The sequence below is a fragment of the Castanea sativa genome, chromosome 9 (genome assembly GCF_040712315.1).
Source record: "Castanea sativa cultivar Marrone di Chiusa Pesio chromosome 9, ASM4071231v1".
NCBI classification, from domain to species: domain Eukaryota; kingdom Viridiplantae; phylum Streptophyta; class Magnoliopsida; order Fagales; family Fagaceae; genus Castanea; species Castanea sativa.
The window spans coordinates 3879492-3897084 of record NC_134021.1 but is presented as its reverse complement, the minus strand read 5'-3'; the positions used below and the strand labels follow the sequence as shown (position 1 = coordinate 3897084).

Sequence of the window (17593 nt, the reverse complement as noted above, 5' to 3'; positions counted from 1 at the left end):
CAGCATTTTTTTTGAAACATTTTACGGTTTCAATTGGTTTTAATTTCTATTGGTCTCCTATTTTGGAAGCCTTGTTAGAAATGAAAAAGAAAAATACTAAAGATACTGCAAAATGTTCATAATATAATGTGATAATGACTGTAATTGATGAAATTCAACAACTTAATTTATTTGTGTTTGAATTTATTTTTTATGTGATTGGTGACATGTTAGTTAAATTTAAACTTAAACCTATAGTAAAATTTGTGGTATCTTTAACATCACTTAAAAAAAAAGTACTAATTATTTAAAAATGTTATATTTTTATAAAATTTTGGCCTTTACAAATAAAAATGGGGCCTTTTTTTAGTAGGGAAATTTTTTTTTTGGTTGTGGGGCCTTAGGCCTAGGCCTAAGTTGCCTAGGCCTTGAGCCGGCACTGATTGAGGGCTCTCTTTGTGTGGAACTTGGCAGCCAATACATACTCCTTTTTTCGTAGATTTTTGGATTTCGACAGACTGACCTTGACATCTTCATCTTCTATTAATGAAAGTTTTTTCCAATCGTATAGAATATCTTCCATGGTGGTATGGCAAAGTTTAGGATGTATAAGAGAAAAGATTAGACCACACGTAATAAAACGGGGGGTCAATATGAAATCCTACTGCTAAGAGTGATTAACAGAGGGAAGGATTTATCATTCCGGGGAAGATAACGGGGTTCTACACTCTAGCGTCTCAAAGAGAAGCTAGGGTGAGAAAAAAAATATACACTAGGTCTAATTTGAACCCATATATGTGTATAATTGTGATTATTTTTAATTGTACCATGCATATGCACGTGTTATACACTAGTGATTAATGAATAATAAGTATGTTCAAGCTTTGTTTATTTTTTTTGTTAAGCAAGCTTAAATTTGTTCACAAGCTATTTAATTAACTTATTCTTTTATCATATATAATAAGCATCACAAGTAAAGTTTTTCATCCCTTCATAATGGTTTCAATTATGAACTTAGAAAAATTAGATCCACCAATAAGTTACAAATAATAATCTGATATCTTATGAACTTCTTTATAAACTTACATCATATCTAGATTCTTAAGTCTATAAAAGTATATTTTTATACATGTATCTATATAAACATATGGACAAAATTTTACTTCCATCCCTATACATGATGATTCCTAAAGTCATCTTTGTGTGTATTATTTAAACAAATCACATGATTCATTAAATAAATCATGTGACTAAAAATAAATGTTGATAGTTTTATAAATCGTCACACAGTATGTTGGGAGGAATTTTCTTACTTACCAATTTGGAGATAAACTCTATCCTAGCATCCTAACTCCTAAACATATGATATTATGTCTATTTATATCGAATCTAGTACTCACGGTCTTGTTCACAAACACATTATCATATTTGGACATTAATTATTTAATAATCAAGCTTAAATTAGATCTTAAGCTTAGTTCGTTTGTTAAATAAACGTCCGAATCAAGTACAAATTTTTTGTTACAACTCAGTCGGCTAACTTATACCCTACCTTCACATTCAATTGGTATATATCAATAAAGTTAAAAAAATTTAAATTAGCAATGACATTCAATTCAATCTTAACTCTTTCCCCCAAAAAACAAAAATGTTAATAAATTTATCCATCAATCATAGAAACATGCATTAATTTGTAGGGGAATCAGCTTCGCTGGCGCAAGTCTTTTGGTCCCTTCCGCGGCCGCCTAATCAACACCAGTAGTTGCATGTTACTATCACGTGAATAAATCAATAAAACATTGTAAAGCCTACTGTCCCATTTACATGTCTGTCACAAATGCAGATAGCCCTGGTCATACGTTTGTTTACTGAATGAATTGACATTTTAAAAGCTAACACTTTCCAGTGTTTCTGATGCGAAGCAAATGAATGCTGAAGAACACGTAGAACACTTCGTGTTGCTCAAAAAAAACACGAACACTTCCGTGTTGCAATTCATTGAATAGTTGTACCAAACATCAAATATATTTGAAGATATTAGAACAATAGTATAGCCAAGCCCAATCTTATTTTGTGTACAACTCAAGTCTTATACTTGTTAAGTAAATTTATGAACTACAGTTAGTGAATGATTAATCTAGGATTTAGCTTATAATATATAATTATATTGTGTTTAGTATTGTTTATTGTAACACAAGATTTGTACTATACTCGTACATCAATCAAAGATGTAGCTTTTAAGAATTCTTTCTATTGACGTAAGTCATTAGACTGAACTACGTAACTCTCGTGTGTCTTTGTGTTACTCTATTTTATACTTCCGCTTGAGCATCTATTTTAATTAACATATTTAACAAACCATATGTGTTAAACAGTTCGATCCTTTATTTGTTAAGATAATTACAATATAGCTACATTGGTAATGTATCTCAATTAAAAAAAAATTAACTGTTTTTTTTTTTGACCGAAAAGCAACAAAAAAAAAACTGCTAATGTGATCGGACTCTAACACAACTTTGCCCTGTATGAATTTGGCAGGGCATAGCTTCCTCTTGCAGTGGCCGGGAAAAAAAAAAGTCAATCGAAATCATCTTATGAAAAAAATAAGATTGACTTAATAATGATAGGAATGAAGTTTTTCTATATACTCGAAAGTAAGGGAATGCTAACTATAGATCTTGCAACATACATTTTTTTTTTTTTGGTTGATTAATTGCAACTTACATTTATATACAATACAAACTATGGCTATTAAGCTAATTCTTCTTAAAGCCAGAACTACATAATAGTACTTACAATTATCAAACTCCAAATAAAGATCACACAACCCTCATTTAAACAAATTGCTATATAGGTAAAGCATAATAGAAGATTGCCATATATTACATTCCAAGCTCATTCTCAACTGAATGTAAGAGAGAAGCTGAGCTGTTTCCAATTTGACCAAAACTAAAACAACCTCCCTCACAACTTATTATCCTTGAATTTTCTTGACCTGCAACAAAGAAACAATATCATAAGAAATGGTGAAAGTAATAATTTAAAAGCTACTAATTTACTGCCTCCAAGATCCACAGAACCAGTGAAATTGTGTGAATTAGTCACTGACAAAAGCTGTACATTGAGCCTCTCTAGAACCCTACCCTCATCATGATCCACATGAAATTTTTTGTATAAATTTTTTCCAACTAATTATACACAAGTTTGTGTAAAAAAAAAATCAATTTTTCATGGACTTTGGTTGCCAAAAATTGATAAGTCAGAACTAGAGTTGTGCCACAAGAGAAAGCCCCCATTATTGCTCATGTATCACTACTTCGAGCTCATTCTTTAATGATAAAAACCAAATGAGAAATTATGCATCATGTGGACTTACTTTTCTTCCTAGATTAGCACCCTTTAAGCCCTTAGATTTGCGAGCTGCCACAGCAGTTTCTCGATGAATCCAAGGCTTAACGTGATGATGATCAGGCGGAGGAGTTGATGAGTGGGTCTCTGGACCCCTATAATCGATTTGGTATACCTCCAAATCCAACCGATCCGATTCCCCTATATAAACCAATTTCAAATCATTATGTCACATAATTCTTTTCAATCTTTGTTGTACTATACAAGGATTCAAGAAAAAACATGTTGAGAGAGAGAGAGAGATGCTAACCTCTTGATAAATAGGGCACAGTGAAAAGCAGGAAGAGAAAAAAGATAGTGGTTGTGCTAGACTTGAGCTCCATGGCAGGCCAAAACTGAGTTCGTCAAAGGCTAAATCTCAGTCAATCATACATGTATATATATAGAAGGAATGAGAGGGATAATTTATGTCATAAAATTCATGAAGTGTACACGAAATAAGCACTTGAAAAGGGCAGGTAAGGTGAGGTATTTTTCAGCTTTTGGCAAGTGATACCGTCGCCATCCACACAACAATAAGTTGAAGGGAACCGATGTGGAAATGTTGAGTTGGAACATTTATGTTAGAGTAACCACGTATGTATAACTTATACCTAAACATTTTAGCTTTTAGCTTATTTTTATTATATGTGTTATTCTCTTACTCCGGACAGCTCCATGTGTGTATAATTGACTTGTCCTTTAGAGGGATGTCCCATTTAGCTCACTTGGCTGGATTTCAATTTACTTACACCTACTCTCTTTTTTTTCTTTTTCTTTTTTTGTCTAGAATTTATTTGGAAATTTAAAAAATAAATTATGGAATTCATGTCTACCCACTTCACGGCACTAGACAATGGGGAGGTTGTGCCTGTTATATCTTGCAGGGGAGAGAGAGAGAGAGAAGAAGAAGAAGAAGAAGAAGAAGAAGAATAAATTACTAGAGCCCTAAACACACCCTTTTTTTATTGTGAAAAATGTGCATGATCATTAATCCTCTAGGTCTTGCATACAGGCATACAGCACGTTATTCAAAGCCACAGTGCAAAGCCAACTGTCCAAGCCAGACCCTTGAGTAATGTCAAAGATGAAACGTGTAAGTTGTCAAGCTGTTTGGAAATTTGCCAATTTTGAAAACACTAGATAGATCTATGGACTTCCCAGAAAGGGAGATAAATAATAATTAACATTTTGAGGCTCCACAGAACATTTGTGCCTTGAATACTAGAACTGCTATCAATTTTAGTACAGTAAAAACTTATAAATGACAGGACAATAAATGAGATTGGTCCATCTTCAACGTAATAATAAATAAGTGTACAAACTTTTTTTTTTTCTCTTTTTTTATGTTGATTAATAATATAATTTTTTTTAGAAGATGATTAATAACATATTAGTTTACAAGACTAAAACTGTGTAGTATTCTTAATATAACAAATTATGTCGGCCATATGTCTTCTTTTTTTTTTTCCCTTTTTTGAGAGAATTGGCCATATGCCATACAACAAGAGTGGCTTTTCATAGCTAGCCATATAGCAAGAGAATTGGCAAAGATTATTTTTGCCAACTTATTTTACTATTCAGCTTATCTTTGTTATTATTCATAGTCCCACTGCATTTTTTAGCACTATTCATGGGTCTCATTGTACTATTTCAGCTAATTTTACTTTTATCTACAGCACTTTCAGCAAAAAAATTTCAGTTTCAACAAAATAAACGAATCTCAAATGGATACTATGTCTCATTGTTTGAGTTAACAAATTCATTTAGTGCCAAATCTGTTGGCAAGCTTAATTTAATTACACTGCATCCTCAATGATTTTCAAGTGAACAATGCATAGCATAGTCCAAAATGCGTATTCTACTAGGAAAAGTTAACAAATGCTCTGAGAGCATTAGTTAAGTAAAAAAAAAAAAATCAAATTTTTTACAGCTTTTTATAGTTCTTATCAAATTTGCATTAAAACTTTCTTAAAATGGTTCATCCCATGTTCAAATCCCCCATCTCAAATTATTAATGTATATAAAAAAAAAAAAGTCATTTGTGAAATTTGCACAATCTGATGTTCTGTTTGTTTCTATGAAAAATCTTATATAAAGATAGTTTTTTGTATTTTCTAGTGTTTGGTAGTATAAAAAAAATGAGTCAAATGAAAACTAACTTCAGTCAACAGATAATGTATGACTTAGCTAAATAAAGGAAGTTTGAAAATCATTTTCTAACTCATTTAAAGTTACTACCAAATATAGAAAAATGAGATAATTTTAAAAAATATTTTTTTTTTGAAAAATATCTCATTTTCTAAAAGATATTTAAGCAGAAAGAAGCAGAATATAGTTTATGACACATGTAAAATCATTTCATTCATGAAATGGCTCGCACTCAGAAATGGCACGGTTCCATGAACTGATCAACCTCATGCATCTTATTAGACAATTTAGCAACTCTTGCATCACAAAAGACTTTTCCCCAACATTAAGAGGGGTCACATGTGAAGGTCCAATCATTTTCAAGGGATTTATTAGGGGGTCTAATAAGTTCAAGATGCAATGTGATCATTAATTGAATATGCATTTTTTTGAAGATGGGTATCTTTGGTAGTAATTTCCAAAGATATTGCAAGATTCCTATGTAGCTTGAGTGAGGCTTAGTGGGTTCAATATTGAAGAGCTTTAGAGGTTAAGATTGCCAACAAATTTGAATGTGGATTGCACTAAACTTGCTCACGCTGAGCAAACAAGGCCATTTATAAGTGAAACACTTGATAGGGTGACATCTACAATACCAAAATTACCTATTATCATTTGATTGAAGTACTACTAGGATACAATATTATTTGATTGAAAATTGTTAATATATAAACGTAAGAACAAGAAACAATTTACTATTTGTTGAGTAAAATGTTTACACCCATTGCCGATTTGATATTGGTGATGTATGAAAACTACATGCCTATATGCATGTTACCATTCATGGGTGTCCTGTTGGGTCCAACATCAACAGCTGTCATGGCTGGACTGGAATGGGGTCTTTTTAGAGTTTATGATCAGCAGATTGCTATTTGCCAGTATGACTGGGACACTGACAACAAAGCTTCAAATATCTTCAATTCCTGCAGTAAAATCGCAGACAGCAGCTTCAACTGCCCATCCTACTCTTAAGCGTGTGTGTGTGTTACAATCACTTGATTTTCCTTAGATCGGATCACATTCATTATAGTGTTAGAATTTTCATAATTCTACTGTATTCTGTTGGCATTTGGGCCCGTAGGAAGGTCCAAACGGGCGCTCATGTGGGCAGTCCATTGCATTAGGGTTTTTTTTTTTTTTTTTGTGCACACATATAAGAGCACATAATTCCCAATTGAATAAAGAAAAACATCTTCTTCTTTTTTTTATAGAGTTTCAAGTTTCAACAACTAAGACCCAATCATTTTTTTTTTTATAAGTGGGGATGGAATCCACCTAGAGAAAAACATCTTAACATATATTTACATTCAAAAAAATTAGAGAGGCACACACTCAATTGGATCATGTAGAAGACCCATACTTGTGGATTCTACTAACCAAGAGGCAATTGGAGATTGTGTGGAAGGCTATAAAGGTGGTGTTAGATTTGTTTTGGTTGCATTGAGTTTTGGTTAGGGTTTGATACCAACCCCAAGAGGTACGAACCAAAACCTCAAGATTTACAACATAAGAACATGTTTGTACGCTTTTCCTTTATTGACATCAAAGTTAAATTTCTTTTTAAAAATTTAAAAAATTAAAAATTAAAAAAAAACTTTTAAGCCTCTTGAAGACTCAAATATGTGACAAACAAGTAGACATGAAAACATATTAAAATTTTGGGGTTTTGAAAAAAGGGTTTTAAGCATGTGAGTTGATTTCATAAACCCTAGATAGTTATAGCATGTTCATAAATTCATTTCATATCATCAAAAGAAACATGTTGTGAATTTGAGATTTGAGGATCTAAACTAGGTTTAGAGATTTATACCTGCATGCGATGTTGGATTCAAGATTAAATTCCGGGGGGGGGGGGGGGGGGGGGGGACTACTAGATGGTTTAAATCTTTAGATCAAATCGAGGTGATTTGGGTAGCACCTCTTTGGATTAGGTTTGAATGGGTGGAAACTCCTTGGATCGGATTTTAAATGGGCAACACCCCCTTGGATTGGTTGGGTAGTGTAGACACCGCATTTTGTACCTATTAATAAATTTTGGTCCCCGACCCCAATGATGAGCTCGACGTATGTCAACCAAGGGCAATTAAAGAGTTCACAATAATTTGGAAGTAATCACAACTCAAAAGTGTTCAAATCGCTTTGAAATCGATACTGAAAAATGACATTTGCTCACTATTTTAACGATAACTTTTTATCTACACATAATTTTTGAGTGAGATTTATTTCATTGTAAAGTAGTCATCCTGGGCTTCAATTTGAATATAATATTTGCCTAATTTGGACTTATATTGAATAAGTTATGACCATTTGAATTTGGACCAATTCGGCAGTCCGATTTTCTGGGTTTTAAACTTCATTTTAAGGGCCCAAAACATCATGCTTTGATGGGAGCCGGCCCTTAGACCCTTAGAAATGTCCAAAAACCTTTAAAAATCCTCAAAACCCCTAATTTTAACTTATAAATACTCATCTTATATCTCCAATGAAAACCTTAGCTGGATAAAGTGATTTTTTGGCCTCCATATTCTCTAAAACCCTTTTTTTCTCTTTTCAAAACCCTAGGGCAGCACCTTAGAACGTTTTTTACAAAATTAAAACCTTTCTTTAGTTAGTTCTAAGGCAGAAAGTTTGCTTTCAAAATTGTTTTCTAAAACCTTTTCAAAACCTTGTGTTCTTGAGTTGTGATTACTAACTATTATTGTGTTCTTTGATCATTGTTGTCTTCTCCATCTAATATTTGTATTGTAGGCACAGAGAGGTCGATTAAACAATCTCAAATTTGTGATTCTAAAGCAAGGTGAATTTCTTTTCCATGATTTTCTAGTTTGCTACATAGGATTCACATGATTCTTTGTTTAATAGTATATTAAGTGTTCTTACTTGTAATAGTTGATATTATGATCCTTTTTTTTTTGTTTATTAATCTGACTGTGGCTTAGTATATTTTGTTTTTGTTCTCTTTTGTTTCTTTAGTTCATTCTCACATGATTCCTCTTAAGTTTGACATGTTTGTTGAGTTAATGTTAGTTCAGTATATTTGTTTTGTTTCATGTTTATTTGTTTATATTGATTTTTTTTTTCTTTATGTTAGATTAGTGTTTAGGGTTCTAATATGCCTCTTTGATTTTTTTTTTTTTTGTTTAAATCATTGAATGATTAAATCTATAAAAATGTTTTTTTTTTCAAATCTATGCTAAAGGATGCATACGTATCATCGAATATGCGTGCGCATGGTTCAACCATGCAACCGCATAGTTGAGTATGCATATGCACCTCGAACCTAGATTAGGGCAAAGTCTTGTTTTTATTTGTTTTAATCATTTTTTTACATGTAATTTGATTCTATTTGACTCTGTTTTAGGTTAATTATTTACCATGTTTATTTAAATCTTTTTTGCCATATTTAGTTTATTTAATATCTTTTCCTTAGAGTGTTTATATTTAATTGTCAACTTGCCATGTTTAATTTATTTTGTTTGGGTAGGTTTTATTTGTTTCCTTTTATATTGTGATCTTTAATACGTTGTGTGTGTTATTTTCTTAAGTGCATGATGAATGTTTAAGTTAAGGATTAGGGCTCTCTTAATAAACTCTTTAATTAAATATGGTCTAGCAACACATAATAGTGGTCGGCCCACAAGTCGGACGGTCTTGGATGCCTAACGCCTTCCCAAGCCGTACCCAAACTCCAGACCCATAATCTGATGTGTGGACCCATGTATGTAAGTGATTAACTCAAAATGACCAATATGGTTCCTAAACCTAATTTAGGTGGCAACTCCACTTTTCTCCACCACAATCCACTCGGTTGGGGCATACTCTCCTTTGTGCCCACAGTGGAGTACGCCTTGGCAAAGTGGACTGTGGTGGAGAAGAAATGGAGTCACCATCTAGATTAAATCTAGGAACCATATTGGGCATTTTGGGTCAGTCACTGACATACATAGGTCCAGAGTTTGCGTATGGCTTAGGAAGGTGTTAGGCACCTAAGACCTCCCAGATTGTGGACCAGCCTCCATTATGTGTTACTAGGCCATGTTTAATTAAAGAGTTTATTAAGAGAGTCCTAATCATTAACCTAAATATACATCATACACTTAAGGAAATAACACACACAACATATTAAATATCACAATATAAAAGGAAACAAATCAAACAAAATAAATTAAACATGGCAAGTTGACAATTAAATATAAACACACAAGGAAAAGATAATAAATAAATTAAATATGGCAAAAAGATTCAAATAAACATGGTAAATAATCAAACATAAATAATTAACCTAAATTAGAGTTAAACAGAATCAAATTATATGTAAAAAATGATTAAAACAAATAAAAACAAGATTTTGCCCTAATCTGGGTGCAACCATGCGTACGCATAACACATAATTGAGTATGCATACACATTCTTTAGCAAAAATTAGGGAAAAAATTACATAATTATAGAATTAATCATTCAAAGATATAAACATAAAAATCAAACAAGCATATTAGAACCCTAAACACTAAACTAACATAAAGAAAATAAAACAAACATCAATACAAACAATTACACTAAACTAACATTAACTCAATAAAAATGTCAAACTTAAGAGGAATCATGGGAGAATGAGCTAAAGAAACAAAAGAGAACAAAAAAATATACATACCAAGCCACGGTTAGATTAATAAACAAACAAAGATCATAAAATCAACTAAAATAAGTAAGAACACTTAATATAGTATTAAACAAAGAATCGTGTGAATCCTATGTAGCAAAGTGGGAAATCTTGGAAAAGAGACTCACATTGTTATAGAATCACAGATTTGAGATTTTTTAACCAATCCCTCAATGCCTACAACACAAAGATAATCAAAAAACACCACAATTATTAGTCATCACAACTCATGAACAAAAAGTTTAAAAAAAGGTTTTGAGAAATGAATTTAGAAAATAGTTTCTGCCTTAGATCTAAATAAAGAGAGATTTCTAATTTGTAAAAAACGTGCTAAGGTGCTGCCCTAGGGTTTTGAAAAGAGGAAATAAGGTTTTAGAGAAGATGGAGGCAAAAAAAATAACTCTCTCTTGCTAGGATTTTGATTGGAGACATAAGATGAGTATTTATAAGTTAAAATTAGAGATTTTAGGGCTTTTTAATGATCTCTGAACGTTCTCAAAGGTCTTAGGCCAGCCCACCTCAAAGCATAATGTTTTGGGCCCTTAAAATGAATTTTTAAAACCTAGAAAATCATATTGCCTAGTTAGCCTAACTTCAAATGGTCATAACGTACTCGATATAAGTCCAAGTTAGGAAAATTTTGGATTCAAATTGAAGCCCAGAATGTCTACTTTCCTATACAACAAATTTCACTCAAAAATTCTTTGTAGATAAAACGTTTTGGTCAAAATAGTGAGCAAAGGTCATTTTTTAGTATCGATTTCAAAACGATTTGAGAATTTTTGAGTTATGAATACTTCCAAATTATTGTGAACTCTTTAATTACCCTTGGTTGACATATGTCAAACTCATCATTGGGGCCAAGGATTAAAATTTATTAACGGAATACAAAATGAGGTGTCTACAGATAGAGTAATAGTAAACCTTCAAACTTTCTTCAAATTCTTCAAAGAAAGTGACCGGTGAGGGGCTTGCTTTGAGTAAGTTACTATTGAGAAAGTCATGAATCGACAAAAATGATCGGCATTGACCTTTGTGGCTTTCTTCAATAGATCTTAAAGGATTCTGGTATGCTTTGCAAATGAGCCAGGCTCTTTCTATTTATAGAGGGAGTAGATGGCCTTGGGATTAAATTAGGATAAGTTTAAAACTCTTACTAGCTTAATCATGCACATATGTTGATAAGGTTGTGCAATGCAAGATGGATAAGAATTGGAGTCAGAATATTGAATTAAGGGGCTGAATTTTTAGCTTTGAACATGTCTTAGTATTTTGAGATGATTTTAGTGTGGTTTTAAATATAACTCAAAAATATATAATTTTGACAAAAATGTTGCCTTCACATTCTATGTCAAATCGCCTCACAGTGTGAACCTAAATTTTGAAAATAATTTTCTACAATTTTAAATATTATAAGTTTTTGAGTTCCATCCAACTTTGGAGCCTAAAATTTAGCCATTTTAGGATTAGATGAAGCTAGTGGATATTTTGGCAGTGACTTATTTTAATTTAAACACTTATCTATAAGGGTTTTAACTAAAATACTAAAATTAAGACTATTTATCCATTAGAATTAGCAATCCTATGTATGATAGTGCATCCCCGTTCCAAACCTAGGCCAATGGGATTATGACACGTCATTAATCAAATTTAGTTATTTAAATGACCAATCATAATTAATTAACCATAATCACATATGTCTAGCCCGACAAATATGAATGCTTTAATAGACTAAATTAGAGTCTTGTGATGGATTGGGGGAATATTATTCAAGGTTTCCGAGAGAATAAATTGTGCACAACTACAAAAGCTAGTCGAGCCACTAACTCCCTTGCTTGAGAGATAATATCTTATAAGATAGTCTCATGAGATCACCATCTCACAACATGTGGAACCTACCGTAGTATGACTTCCATGTAAAACGGTCTCATAAGATTTTTTTGCTTGGTAAGAAGGATGTGTTATCAACTGGAACATTTTGCCGTCGAGAAAAAACTACTATTCTAACTTAGTGGGAACTAAAATTCTTTGATTGAGGTTTTTAAAATTATGGATATCAATACTAGGGGCTGTCAATGCTCCATTATCAACGTTGCTTTTTGAATTATCAGTAGCCCACTCTGTCCCTCAGTTCAATTCTATGCATCAATGAATCCTTTATTATCTAAAAGGACCAAAATTAAATAAAATAAAATATTGATGGTGGACATTTGTTTTTGGTTATAGACTTATTGCTTCAAAGACAAACCCCATCGCGGCCCATGAGTTGAAGGATCACGTGGACATAACCTTGGACAAATTTCACCAACCAGTCCAGAAAAAAAAGCTAGCCTTTTTTCAAACAAAAAGCTGTGGACCTGTTTTTCTCATGCACCAAAATCCAAATCCTTTTTTCTTTCCCTGAATGTTTTACTGGTGAAGTCCACTCCTGGTTCCACTAGATCCATATTTTAACTTAAAATGATTGCAAGATCCGTCTTCTTGGAACACTGAACACTAAAACACTGCTTTGCAGCAAGCAGCCTTTTAATCTAATGGCTCACTTTTTGTACCATCCACAATCTCAGGCCAGGATACAACGCAATATGGTATACAATGTAAATTTTAGATTTTACTTGAGCTGTGACAATCTGATACGTTATATAGTATAGAATGTAATATATTTCATATTTGGTAGCACAGGCATCAGTACTTTTCATTTTTTGAGTGGAAAAGTGACATTTGTGGGTGCTGTGAATTGTGATTTCTTCTGGGTCCTACTTTCCAGAAAGCCTGACCATTTAGTGCAATAGCTAAGGGACTAGTTTGTCCAGCACTACTTTCCCCTGGTTCCTATGGAAAACTGCACCCCCCCCCCCCCCCCCAAAAAAAGTGTTTTTCTTTCAAAAATCTGTTCAAGGAATACCACATACATTTACAGTACAGCTTTCTTTTTCTGAATAAAAAAGGAGTTTGTGTATTCATCAACCCCACACTACAGTGTCCATAAGATTAATATCACGTTCGTTAAAACGGCACTACTTAAACCACTCAACTTCCGTCAAACATTAGGTGAAGCACCAGGCCACACCCGATACAGCTTAAACCACTCAACTTCCGTCAAACATTAGCTGAAGCACCAGGCCACACTCGATACAGCTTCGTGATAAGATTACACGTTGTGTTGCATTTGTAGAGTTTTTGTGCTGTGACAGGGCAGTAGAGTAAGAGATTTATAAACAGATAAACTTGATTTTGGAAAACAACTTGATCGCATGGGGTAATTTGCTAGTTGGAACAATTTATCGTCTCTTCTAACCACTTAGTTTTTCAATTCTATGCGTCCATGATTAAAGGGGCGGAAAATTGGAGTCAAATGATGAGATTGTTAATGGCCAAACCGAAAATGACAAGGTGGGATAGAGAAGTCAATGGAGCCTGCAACCTCCAGTGTGATTTGCAGTGCGATGGGTCCCATAAGGACAGAATGTTTGGTAGAAAATTAGAAATACACTGCTTTTATGCCTCAAGCTAATCTAATGCATTTTTGTTTAGAGAAAATCTAGACCACAAGCAATTTGAAAAACTTTTCTCAACCGCTATAAAGCAAAATCAGTACGTGTATCGAATGCCATATATTTGTCATTTAACATACCAAATTTTAAAAAATTACTATTTTAAATACTATAATATTTGGCATTAATGAACAGTGCAATTTCAAATTTGAGATCACACGGTTCACAAATGGTAAAACTTATATTATTTCTTTATTTAAGTGAAGCCCACTGTCTTTTAAAGAAAGAATAAAAATTGAATAAAGTTGAAAAAAAACAAATAAAAATATTAAAGAAAGAATATCTAAATAAAATTATAAAAAAAAAAAAAGAATGTTTGATGTTTAGTATGTTATAAAATGAGGTGTTAAAATTGTAAAAAAAGTGTTTTAAAATTGTAAATACTAAAATTTTTATAATTATTGATGCAAATGCTCTTAGCACAAATCAAAACTTCTAAAAGCTTGTTAATTCAATTATTGTGAATGTTAACTCAATTACTGTGGAAAAACACTGTTTATGTGTGAATGCTAACTCAATTATTGTGAAAAACATTGTTTATGTTGTAGCATCGTTGGTTAAATCCAAGGTTCACTTTGCCAAACTTACTGAGTTACCAGAATTTGAGTTCCCAGACATTAGCCTAGTATTTCATCTTTCCAAGTCCATAAATGCACAGAGCCACTGTGTGCCTGAAACTTGGCCCAAGTGGCAGACCTGCCCTTCTGAACAGGGTATTCTTGTGTAATGATGAATCTATGGGGCCTTAGTTTCAGAAAATTGTTTGCTTGAAGCAGATAAGGCTAAAAAGTAAAAACAAAGCTCAATTACATTAACTAGACAAAGCTTGGGGTAAGGACCACACTAATAAATGTCCTAGTTTGTAGTCATAGTGAGAAAAATTATTACTAATTTATGAAACGAAGTTCTCATAACATGTGGGTTCGTTGGTGTGAGCCTGTGAGGGTACCTCATGAGATCTCACATCAGTCTTCTTAGCTACCTCCTACTCTCTCTCAATAGCCATGCTTGTTCAACCCAAGTACTTGTTGGGCAAAAAAAATATTTTTTGAAATACCAATTTAATTTTTTTTTTAAAGTAAATTTAAGATAAATAGATGTCCCTACGCTGAATAAACTTTTGAAATAAAATAAACTTACGGCAAACATGCCTGAACCAAGTTTCAATTATCTCAACCTAATCTTTGTGAAGTAGTCTGAATCAAAGAATTTTAGCTCAAAAGGAAATTTTCCACCCTATATTTCTTATCTAATGTGAAATGGATGATGGCTTATGTTCCCTAATCATCCTGAAATGAAATGTCCAAAAGCTATAGGACAATGACCTGGGTCACGTACCTTTCACATTTTAGACATTAATCATAGAAGCTTTAGACCATACTTTTGATCAACAAATCTTTAAAAGTTGAAAGTGAAAAAGTGGTCAAAAATCTTAATTCCAAATCTCTGAAAACAAGAAAAAAAAATGGCAAAGTGGCAAACTAGCCCCCATTAAAAAAATTTAGAATCATGTTTCATATTTATTATTTTTTCTTTATACTATAGATAAACCCATATATATCAGATAGTCAGACATATGAACATGTATTTCAATAAAGATGTGGGGGTCACCTCATAAAGGTATTATACAAATAGGCTTTCAAACCAATATTGAAGTTGGTCAGAGTATCCAAAGATGCTTATTATATTAATCAAAATCCCATTACCCCAAACCAGTCCATAAAGCAAAAGCAGAAAACACTGAGAACAGTCCCAAACTTCTATAGTTCCATGAAATTTGTTGAAAAACAGAGACTGATTTAAATGACACAAATAAATAAAAAGTAATAAATACAGACAGCTGCCCATGATGAGTGGCAGAGCAAAGCAGAGCAGATAAATAGATATAGATGAACACAACTATTTCATTTCTTTCAGCTTTTAAAGTACGACCAAACTTACTTTTTTTATACCATAGAGCCATAGAGATTCTCTCCTATATATATATATAGCTCCGCATGTATTTTTTTTTCGCTATTAAAAAAAAAAAAAAACCAATTCAATTCAGTTGCCCAAAAATATTTTCAATTCAGTAAAAAAGAAAAATTAAAAGAGATAGAGATTATAATAATGGATTTAATCACAAAACAGGTTGTGAGTTTGAACCAGTGAGACCCAACCTTCTTCTTTTCCAGAAATTAGAGTCTGGATCAAGCTTCTCTCCGGTTCTTGCTGGTTCTGATTTACACCTTGTGAGTATGAGAGGACCTACAGAGACATCTACAGCTTTCAATTCTTCGATGTTTGTGGAGCTGAGGAATCTGTCTTTAATTGAACCTTCGAATTCTTTCAAAAACTCCAACTTTTTCTCGGTTTCGGGAGCTACCCTCGATTCTTGATCCGAAATTGACTCGCTTTCCGATGTGGGTTTCGCTGTATGCTCCGCATGTTCCTCGTCTCTGTTGTTGTTTTCTTGCTCTGTTCTTCTCCTCCTCTGTTCCTCTGTTTCCTCTGTCCCGAGCGGTGATTCCCAGAATCTACTGGCCAGAGATGAAGATCTGTACGGAGCAGATCTGCACCTAGTTAACAAAAAAGCATTCTTTGGTGGTGAACATGAATTAGACACAAAGACCTTAGCTACAACTTCTTTTTCAACATTTTCTTGTTCTTCTTCTTCTTCCTCTTCTCCACCTTCTCGCTCTGAAAATTCAATATTATTCCCAAATTTCTGTTCAGATTTCGGTGAATCTTGTCGAGTTTCGCCTTTTCGTCGAAAACCCACTTGAAAAAACAAGACCCACTTGCGCCAAACCGGTCCGCAACACTTGGGTTTCATATTCCAGGCAACATGGCGGCATAATAGAGCATTTTGGAGCCATTTACACCTGCGTCGTCTTGAAGTGGCTCCGGCGCGGCGGTTCCGACCCTTGGAGGGTTGTTTGTTGGAGGAGCGGCGGACCCGGACTTGGCCCATGCATGTGACTTTTGGAGAAGTTGGTTCTTGAGTTTCAATGGCAGCGTTGGAGTTCCTTTTGTTGCGAACAAACATTGGGCTTGAACGTGCCCTGCCTCTGCTTCTGCTCCCCACATTGGTCCTCAGAAACCTCATCAATGGTGGCGGGAACTTCTCAGTCCGACCCGGACTCGATATGGGTTTTGTGGATAGCTTCATTTTCAAACAAAAAGACTCTTTCTATTTCTCTTTCTCTCTCTCTACCAGACTCTGTTTTTTTTTTTTTTTTTGTTTAAGCTTTGTTTATGAAGAGAGAAGATATGGGGTGTCCTATGTTATAGCATATTGGTGTGGCTTTTATTTCTCATGTGTTGTGCTTGTGCCAAAGAGATTTATTTTATTTTATTTATATAATTTTATTTTAACCTTTGCACGGATGGGTAGGATCCACTGTTCAGATTTTATCTATATTTCGAGGTTGTAAGTCTTGTTGTGTTGTGTTGCGTTGCGTTGCGTTGTGTTGTGTTGTGTTGTGTAGTCTTCTGTATGGCATGGCTGGCACTTGTGGTCACTGGTCAGTTCTAGACTTCTAGGAAATTTCTTCCAAAATTGTTTACCTCCAAATTTAGTTTTCCTTCCTTTTAGTTATTTCTTTTTTGACGGGTGTTAAGTTAACCGTATTTTTATAATATTTTTGTTGAAATTATAAACAATAAGCTGTTATTGATTTTTATTTGAATTCATAATTTAAAATTATTTTGATACTTACTTTTAATAATCAATAATAATCTATCATTTTATAATTTTTTGTGAAAATATTATCAATATAATATTTTTTTCGTTTTCTTTTTTATTTGGAACTTCCAAACATTTAGAAAATGTCAAAAAATT

General features: G+C 33.2%; 2 protein-coding genes across 2 annotated transcripts; both read right to left on the bottom strand.

Annotated features, from left to right (window-relative positions):
• Positions 1-2730: 2730 nt before the first annotated feature.
• LOC142610935 (uncharacterized) lies at positions 2731-3943 on the bottom strand. Its single transcript, XM_075782927.1, has 3 exons — positions 3638-3943; positions 3356-3528; positions 2731-2974 (listed from the first exon to the last, which is right to left on the bottom strand). Exons 1-3 carry the CDS (start codon positions 3708-3710, stop codon positions 2954-2956), a joined length of 267 nt encoding a protein of 88 aa, XP_075639042.1. The 5' UTR covers positions 3711-3943; the 3' UTR covers positions 2731-2953.
• An 11566-nt stretch (positions 3944-15509) lies between these two features.
• On the bottom strand, positions 15510-17104 carry LOC142609757 (uncharacterized). Its single transcript, XM_075781468.1, has one exon. It carries the CDS (start codon positions 16919-16921, stop codon positions 15890-15892), a length of 1032 nt encoding a protein of 343 aa, XP_075637583.1. The 5' UTR covers positions 16922-17104; the 3' UTR covers positions 15510-15889.
• Positions 17105-17593: the final 489 nt, after the last annotated feature.